This window comes from Danio aesculapii, chromosome 16 (assembly GCF_903798145.1).
Source record: "Danio aesculapii chromosome 16, fDanAes4.1, whole genome shotgun sequence".
NCBI lineage: Eukaryota > Metazoa > Chordata > Actinopteri > Cypriniformes > Danionidae > Danio > Danio aesculapii.
Genome location: NC_079450.1, coordinates 43,839,801 through 43,849,691, shown reverse-complemented (window position 1 = coordinate 43,849,691; position 9,891 = coordinate 43,839,801). Strand labels below are relative to the sequence as shown.

Genomic DNA, 9,891 nt, shown 5'->3' with positions numbered 1-9,891 from the left:
GGGAATGCAGATTAATACGCTTTTTTGGAATTTGTCTTTTTCCCATGTCATTTTACTCTCTGCTTTATTTAGTTTGTGCCCTTTTACATTTGTAGGAGGTCAACACAGAGAAACTGACTGTGTTTGTGAACACCCTGAATGGAAAAGAGGGTGTAGGTTCTCACCTGGTCACTGTGCCTCCTGGCCCAAGCCTGGCAGATGCACTGCTATCATCTCCTATCATGGCTGGTGAGGGTGGCACTATTATGGGCCTGGGTGCCAGTGACTTTGAGTTTGGAGTGGACCCAAGCGCAGACCCTGAGCTTGCTCTGGTGAGTAGAGTAGCTTACATTGTTTTTTTGGGGAAAAAAACTAATTGGCAAGTATATTTTCATATAATCAACATCTCTGTTTGTGTTTCAGGCTTTGCGTGTGTCGATGGAGGAGCAGAGACAAAGGCAGGAGGAAGAAGCTCGCAGGGCAGCAGTGGCTTCAGCTGCAGATGCTGGAGTCTCATCCCCTACTGCAGATGGTAAGAGAGGTGGCCAGCATTTTATTGAAGACTACATGGGGTTTGTGAACATCTAGGGATTCATCAAGGCTGATTTATACTTCATCTGGCTCTGCAGCATGAGACTCTGCGTCCGCAGTTGCGGAGGCTTTTATATTTGACATGCTCACCGTTGTACTATTATTTGTAACAACAGGGGGAGATTCAGTCATTTTCATGAAACTAGTGAAGAAGTCAGCACACGAAGTTGTTAAATTAATGCATTTTGTTATTATGAATTGCAGTTATTATTTCAGCTATACAGTATATTGTTTCAGCATTGATATTGCAGTGTGCAAATCTGAAAGTGTCACATCACAGAATCTGCAGTGCCATGTTGGGATTAATATCATATGACCTAATCTAATAAATTGCAATAGTGTAAAAGCTTATCATTTGTATGTGTTTTAAAGGCCTGTGACTGTAAGATTACAAACAACTTTAAACCATTTGGACACTTTAACAGAGATTAGTTGTTTATTTATAAAATGAAGACTATACAGGGTGTCTGTGAGGTCTTAAAAAGTCTTTAAATGTTGAATCTCAAAATCAAATTTTTAGACCTTAAAAACTTAATTTGTTTTCCCTACAATAACAGTTGTTTAAAAGTTCTACATGTATTTACTGCTGGGGAAGCTGATCTGGACATACTGTTGTGCATACATTTAGTTTATTATAGTTTTTAAAACCTTTAAAACTTTTTGAATTTTTTTTCTAAGAAAGGTTATGTTAAAAAATGGTATGTATATAAATGGAGTTAACTTGTTTTTAAACAATATTTAAAATTTTATTATTAAATTATTATTATTGTATTGTTAATTTTGTTTATTATATTAAAACAAGTTTGATAGGGCAAATAAAAATCTTTCCAGCTGGTCCATTCGGGAAAAAAAACATTTAGCCATGTATGAGTCTAAAATTTCATTCATAATGGTCTTAAATTTTAGTTGCAGAAACCCTGTTTATAGTGTTATTTTACATTTTTTTTGTGTTTCTGAATCTCAATGCTGTTAAGACTCCACAAAATACCATGAAACACGTTACATTTTTGAAACATAAAAATATTTTATTTATTTTTAATCTTTTTGTCTATTGTTTTCATCTGTGCTTTATTTTATTTTGCATATATTTTTAGAGTTTATTCAGATGCACTTCCCTACAAAATCGTCCCAATCAATGTAAAATTATGAATTCTTTACAAATAGTTACTCAAGTTCTCCTATGAAATATATATTGCAATATGAATATAATCACAGAAAAAGTAAATATTGCATGGCAGTTTTTTCCCCAAATCACGCAGCCCCAAAGAACAGCTGTTTACACGTTAACGGATTAACACTGTTGCTTTAATATTTCTAAAATTACAGATTTGCCAATTTCAACTTTTAAAATTCAAATAGATAATTTCTGTTCGATGCACTTCAGTGTAAGCCCATGCATGCCTCTTATTTTCTTTCTGCTTGCCTTATTAGTTCTTAAATTTCAGAAATGTAGCATAACACAATTTAGGTAAATATTGTTTTACTTTTTGTTTGATTTAAAGTGAAATTAAAAATCAAGTGGAAGGTAACAGTGTGAATAAACACTGTAATGCCACTCTCCCTTATACAGTTAGGTCCATAAATATTTGGACATTGACACAATTCTAACATTTTTGGCTCCATACACTAACACAATGGATTTTAAATGAAATGAACAAGATGTGCTTTAACTGCAGACTGTCAGCTTTAATTTCAGGGTATTTACATCCAAAGCAGGTGAACGCTGTAGGAATTACAACAGTTTGCATATGTGCCTCTCTCTTGTAAAAAGTAATTGGCCAATTGGCTTCTAATTTTCTATTGCCTCATCATCTCAATTACAATGAGCAGATAAAATGTCCAGAGTTCATTTCAAGTGTGCTATTTACATTTGGAATCGGTTACTGTCAACTCTCAAGATGAGATCCAAAGAGCTATCATTATCAGTCAAGCAAGCCATCATTAGGCTGAAAAAACAAAACAAACCCATCAGAGAGATTGCAAAAACATTAGGTGTGGCCAGAACAACTTTTTGGAACAAAAAGAAAAAACGCACCAGTGAGCTCAGCGACACTAAAAGACCTGGAAGGCCACGGAAAACTACTGTGGTGGACGACTGAAAAATTCTTTCCCTGGCGAACTGGTGAACACCCTTTACAGCAGTTGGCCAGATCAAGAATGCTCTTTAGGAGGTAGGTGTATGTGTGTCAGAGTCAACAATCAAGAAAAGACAACACAAGAGTGAATACAGAGGGGTCGCCACAAGTGGTGAGCCTCAAAAACAGAAGGGCCAGATTAGAGTTCTAAAAAAGCCTTCACAGTGCTGGAACAACATTCTATGAACAGATGAGATCAAGATCAACTTGTACCAGAGTGACGGGAAGAGAAGAGTATGGAGAAGGAGAGGAGCTGCTCATTATCCTAAGCAGTGAAGCATGGTGGTAGTATTGACATGGCGTGGGCATGTATGGCTGTCAAAAGCAGCAGGATGTATTCTGAGGTGTTTCAGGCAATATTATCGGCTCATATTAAGCCAAATACTTCAGAACTCATTGGAAGGATTTGCAACCAAGTATTAAAAAGTGAAAGTTTGATTTTTGATTATAATTCTTAATTACTTTAATTACTTTTGGAAAAGTGAAAGGCTTTTTACTTTTAACAAGTGAGAGGCACATATGCAACCTGTTGTATTTCCTACAGCGTTCACCTGATTTGGATGTAAATCACAGTGCCAGGCACTTTCTTTCATCTGTAAACAACAAATTGTGTTAAATTCATTTAAAGGTGAAATATGTTGTGTTGCTCCAGGCCAATTTTATTTGGAGGGAGAATAGCCAAAATGGCTCTGCGTGGAGTTTGCATGTTCTCCCCGTGTTGGCGTGGGTTTCCTCTGGGTGCTCTGGTTTCCCCCACAGTCCAAAGACATGTGGTATAGATGAATTGGGTAGACTTAATTGTCCATAGTGTATGTGTGTGAATGAGTGTGTATGTGTGTTTCCCAGTGATGTTTTGCAGCTGGAAGGGCATCCGCTGTGTAAAACATATGCTGGATAAATTGGCAGTTCATTCTGCTGTGGTGACCCCAGATTAGGACTAAGCTGAAAAGAAAATAAATGAATGAATGAATGACCAAAATGACTCTTGGACCCTAAGGTTGCGAACCCCTGGTTTAAACATTCAGATATACAGTGATGCTATTTAGTTTTCCTCCCTTCACTATGAGTTCTGCATGTGACGTTTTAAGAGTCCTTTGTGCTTAGAAGTGAGAAACATGTTTTATAAGAGTCAGATTAAAAGAATCAAACCATTATTAATCAATTATGAAAAAGGAAATAAAAAAGGTCAGCACGTTTCCTTACTTAGTGGACAGAGAGGTCAAAAGTAGTAGAAACAATATGTTATCGATCCTAAAAACACGTAATAATACTTTGTAATGAAGAAGGTAAGTAACGGGACCTTACCTTACTCCATAACTGTAGAGTAAAAGTGAATCAAATATGCATGTTTATGTTTTATTTATTGTGACCTGATGTCCCCTCCTCTTGTGTTAGAGTCTGAAAATGCCCTGTTGAAGATGTCGACAGCTCCAGCTCTGCCTGATTTCAGCCGTATGACGGAAGATGAACAGATTGCATACGCCCTTCAGATGTCCATGCAAGGAGGAGGTCAGTCTTTCTGCCATTTCCATTATTGGTTTCTTTACTCCTTTTTCTGCCCTTTTGCAGTTTTGTTTGCAGCAGTGTTTTTCTTTGAGCACAGAATTTGGTGGTTCAGAGGCCATGGATGTGGATACAGCTGCTGCAGCAGCAGAGACTAAAACTCCTAAGGTGCGTTTCCCAGCCTGTTTTTTTTTTTTTTTTTTTTTTATACGTCCTGCTTTGCTTTAGAACTGATATCAGAATTTTGCACTACATACAGACATGTTGTATGATTGATTTAAAAGAAGCATATTTTTCTTTTTTAGAATTTGTAATAATTTATTTTATTGGGATTAACTCCATGTTGTCGCGTTGGTCCCACAGTGCATCACAAATACAGTACAAAAACAACAAAACACAAATTAACATAACATCCACGAGACAACAAAACATAAATGAAGAAAAAAAGGCATCAGTATTGTCAAGAAACAAACCATAATACAAACAGGGTTCATACGGTCATGGAAAACCTGGAAAAGTCATGGAATTTTGACATGGCATTTTCTAGGCCTGGAAAAGTTTTGGAAAACCCACAGAGTTTTGGAAAAATCATGGAAAACTGATATCTCTATCCTTGAATATAGGTTAGTTGTCTTTAATACTTTTCTGTCCTTGGCCAATCACATACTCTCACATTATTAGTAGTGGGTAGCACAATCGCCTCACCGCAAGAAGGTCGCTGGTTCGAGCCTCGGCTGGGTCAGTTGGCATTTCTGTGTGGAGTTTGCATGTTCTCACAGTGTTCGCGTTGATTTTCTTCCGGGTGCTCCAGTTTCCCCCACAAGTCCAAAGGCATGCGGTATAGGTGAATTAGGTAAGCTAAAATTGTCCGTAGTGTATGTGTATGAATGTGTGTATGGATGTTTCCCAGTGATGGGTTGTAGCTGAAAGGGCATCCGCTGTGTAAAACATAAGCTGGATAAGTTGGCGGTTCATTCCTCTGTGGCGACTCCAGATTAATAAAGGGGACTAAGCCAAACATAAAATAAATGAATGAATAATTATAACATTACTTACAACCCTGCTTGCTCGTGTGAAATCTTCAGCTGCAGCTGTACTAGGCAAAAACTAGGTGTAAAAACACCTTCAGCACTCATGGACATTTGCTTAAAGGGTTAGTTCACCCAAAAATGAAAATTCTCACCCTCATGTTGTTGCATTCTCCTGAAACCTTTGATCATCTTTAGAACACAAATTAAGATCTTTTAGATGAAATCTGAGAACACAATACCCGCTATAGACAGATAGCAATGAAAGTCCAGAAAAGAAAGCAAAAATATAGTCAAAAAGTGACTTCAGTGGTTCAACTGTATAATATCCAATTAAACTCCAAGAACATATTTGAGTGCCAAAACAACAGTAAAAACTGTTTGCTTTGCCAAAGTCTTCTGCTTAAGGACCTACTCACACTATTCCATCCGAACCGTGCCTAGGCCCATTTCCCGGATCGTTTGAGAAGTGTGAGTGCTCTGAATCGGGTTCAGGCACGTTTCACTTGGCCGGCCCTGGCCCGGTTGGAAGAGGTGTGCCAGAGCCCGGTTCACTTGGGCTTTGGCGCGGTACGCTTGTGTGTGAGTGCAAAACGCGACAAAGCCTGAAACTGAAAGCAAGACGTGACTTTTAAGGGACTGTTTCATATGCGTTTATTAATCGTTCTTACTGTTCAATGTCATAGTTTATTGAAGATGCAATCCCCTCACTGCACGACAGCTGCACCTTCAGCAAACCTGCAGCACAAGGATTTTATGATTGTTTATGAGCGTCAAAAGTGGCTATTCTGTTCAGCGAAATATTTGACTGCGTGTCACTGCATATCAAATGACTTAAACGATGATATAACTAAAGAAATGTCCACTCTGCTTAGCGAGAGCGCTTCTGAACAGCGAATCATCGATGACGTAAGCGTGCCCAGGCCCGAATGTAATGTAAGTGCGTCCGTCGGGGGAGACGGGAGGAGGGGACAAACGTGCTTTGGCCCGGTTTAAGGCAACTGTACATAGTGCGAGTACGCCCTAAGATTAGGGCGTGCACCCTGACCTGACGTTAAGAGAAGACATTGGCAGACAAAGACATTTGTTTTTTAATGAATGAAGGTCTCGGGGGATTTTAACGACACTAGGTTAGGTAATTAAGAACAGAATTTAATTTTTTGGGTGAACTAACCCCTTAAAGACCATTTATAATATTCTCAGACAACGCTTTTTATCTGCAGGGACACTTAAAAAAAAATATATCTTTAAACAAGGTATCCGTGGGGTCAAGTTTCAAAAAAGCTAAATTTTAGGCTCTAAAAAGTCTTAAATCTACTGAATATTGTGTTGTAGGTCTTACATTTTTTGTACACAGATCTTAATTTTTCTTTGTTTATGTACAGCTACCTGGCCATTAACACCCATACAATCACCAACAATCCATCTCAATAAATAATTTTATTAAAAAATAGCATTTAATTACTTTTCTTACAGTAAAATTCGCTTAAAAGTTCTCCATTTATTTACTGCTGAGGATACTGACCTGACCCATTTTTTTATTATTATTAAACTATTATTATTGTAGATTGAAGCAGCTATGTTTTGTTCTATTCTTGATAAAGGTTATAGGGTTTGTGAATAAATATATCTGAAAATAAATAAATAAATAAACAAACAAATAAATAAATATACAAACAAAATTATTATTGTATTATTAAATGTATAAAATTTTGATAGGGCAAGTAAAAATCTTTTCTAACTGGGATATTTGAAAAAAAAAATCCTTAGTATTTAGCCCTGCATAAGTCTAAACTTTCATTCATAATAGTCTTTAAAAGTCCTAAATTTAAATTGGTGAATCCCTGTTAAAGAATTGTAGCATTTATATTGAATGTAAATATTCTATAAAAATTTTTTTTCAATTTTTAATCTTGTGTATTATTTATTGTTATTTGTTTTTATTGTTATGGAAATGTTCTCTTTCTCTCTCTCTCTCTCTACACACACACACACACACACTTATTTATATATATATGTGTGTGTGTGTGTGTGTGTGTGTGTGTGTGTGTGTGCGTGTGCGTGTGTGTGTGCGTGTGCGTGTGCGTGTGCGTGTGCGTGTGTGTGTGTGTGTGTGTGTGTGTATATACATGTATATGTCCCTTAAATAGCCATTGAAGTTGATAGGGCAATATATTTTCTCTCTCCTGTTGGGGAAATACAGGACCCATGATTCTGCAAAAAAGTTTATATCAATCAGAGATGCTTGTAACTTCTATGATGCATTGCAAATTGCATGATAGCCTGCCTGTGCTTTTTATATTTGAAATAATTTATTTAATTTTTTAATGCTAAAGCTCAGGGATACTATAGTATTTTAAATACTGACTTTAGTATTTTAATTAAATGTATGTACATATCTACATTATATCATGTATTATTTCAAAGCTCAAATTGAAAATCAGAATGGGGAGGAAATGGAACTTTGTCAAAACAGAAGAGAAAGAGTTAACATCAGTGATTTTCCTCTTAGTAGGAAACTAAAGCCAAAGGGAATATTTCAGGCATCTTTTTACCATCATTAGCTATGTTTCTATCCATAAATGCGAATTAATTTTATGTGCAAAACTAGATTATCGCATAAAAGATGTGCGAAGCAGCGTTTCCATCCAACTAGTCAAAGAGAACAAAATGGTCACTTCCTGATTATCTGGCGCCAAATATCAACAGTAAAAACAGAAATTACTGTGGTAGGAGAAGCTGCGTGAATCTTTTCTTTATTCAATAAATGACTAGCGCCTCAGAAGGCAATCCTGACACACAGTGTACGCGTGGTGGCGTTTGAAAGTGTGTGACGCGGAGCACAGATGCTCTTGATTCTGGAAGTCATTAATACTATAATAGCACTAATACTGTAATGTTTAAGGCCTTTTAGAATGACCAAAACAACATTTCAGATGTTTTACAATGTGCTGGTTTGTCCATTCACACACATTTTTATCAACACATGATCTCTTATAACAAAATCACATGACCTTTTTCATGGCGCATACTGGAATTTGTTCTGTAAAAGTGTTTCCATCGTAGTTTATGCGCATCTTTTCTTACTGCATAAAGTTTATCCTACTCGGTTATTTGTATTTTATTATGAGCATTTTCAAAATGTATGAGCATCTTGGCGTTTCCATCAACCGTTTTTTTATGCGCATATCCAAAATGAGCATAAAAATAGGTGGATGGAAACATAGCTATTTAAAAATCATTTTGTAAATTTTTAATCACATGAAGCTTAGGTCAAAGGTATTAAATTGTTTGTTTTTTGTTTTGTGTTCTGTAGGAGGATGAGGAGGATTATGATGTTATGCAGGATCCAGAGTTTTTGCAGAGTGTGCTTGAGAACCTACCAGGTGTCGACCCCAATAACGAAGCCATCCGTAATGCCATGGGCTCACTGGCGTCCCAGAACAGAACTAAACCACCTGAGGGCAAGAAAGAGGATGAGAAGAAATAGAGGAAGATGTTAGAGAGAGGAACAACAGAACAGACTAATAACAAATACTTCAGAAAGAAAACAAGTATCCATAAACCCTTAACTGTAACGATGAATAAGCATTTTATTTAGTCTCTCTTAAGTTTCATCTAAGTAGCATCTGATCTGTAACATTTGATGGAGCAGAAAAAACCATGTGACACTACTTAAAATAGTAGTGCTCTCTTCAGTGTTTCTTCGTTAGATGGGTTATTTTAAGTGACCCAACTATAATTTCTCTTTAATTTCTCTTTTGTTTTTGCTTAACATCTTGAAAAAGTTCCTTTGTCAATTTTGTATCACTGTTTTCAGTTCCTTTTGTAATAAAGGGCTTTGCTATGATTGAGGGTATCTAAAAAAAAAGAGGTGGTTATTATTATTATTATTATTATTATTATTATTAATTATAAACATCACTGGAGTTGTGGGACAGGCCCTTATTTTTTGTTGTTGTTGTACTCAGAGTACTCAGATTATTCTAGTTGATTACTTGGTATCCAAAGTGGCTTAAATGAAAGGCAAAAATTTAATTAATTAATTAATTAGGACAGTAAGGTCAGACTTTACTTAGACAAAAGTCTTGTCACTTAACAGAACTAATGTACAGTATAGAATAGTCACGGTGCAGTGGAAATAGAATTAATATTGTGCATGACTCCTTGGACTACTGCATCCACACATCTCTGCAATGACTCAACTTAAGTAATCTGGAATGGCAAAGAAAGTGTTCTTGCAGGACTCCTAAAGTTCATCAAGATTTTTTGGATTTATCTTCAATGCCTTCTCCATTTTACCCCAGACATGCTCAATGATGTTCATGTCTGGTGAGTGGGCTGGCCAATCCTGAAGCACCTTGACCTTCTTTGCTTTCAGGAACTTTGATGTGGAGGCTGAAGTATGAGAATGAGCGCTATCCTGCTGAACAATTTGTGGTTTGTAATGTAATGGGCAGCACAATTGTCTTGATACCTCAGGCTGTTGCCATTCACTAGTATTCATTTGTGCATCCTAAAACACCTTTATAATCTTCTTAATCGTTGACATTATTAATTTTTATCATTAAAGGCAGGCTATATTCACACACTGTTGCCACTCAACAAACCACTTAACAATTATTATTATTATTATTATTTTGTATTATTTCAGA

The 9,891-nt window shown here is 36.4% G+C and overlaps 1 protein-coding gene across 1 annotated transcript in view; it reads left to right on the top strand.

The window, feature by feature from the left end:
- The window catches only part of psmd4b (proteasome 26S subunit ubiquitin receptor, non-ATPase 4b), a 10,180-nt gene extending 1,094 nt beyond the window's left edge, over positions 1 to 9,086 (top strand). The window contains exons 2-6 of the mRNA XM_056476100.1: positions 96 to 311; positions 403 to 511; positions 4,101 to 4,214; positions 4,309 to 4,376; positions 8,553 to 9,086. Coding sequence (XP_056332075.1) covers positions 96 to 311; positions 403 to 511; positions 4,101 to 4,214; positions 4,309 to 4,376; positions 8,553 to 8,726 — 681 coding nt within the window. The 3' untranslated portion in view covers positions 8,727 to 9,086. The remainder of the gene's footprint in view (positions 1 to 95; positions 312 to 402; positions 512 to 4,100; positions 4,215 to 4,308; positions 4,377 to 8,552) is intronic.
- Positions 9,087 to 9,891: the final 805 nt, after the last annotated feature.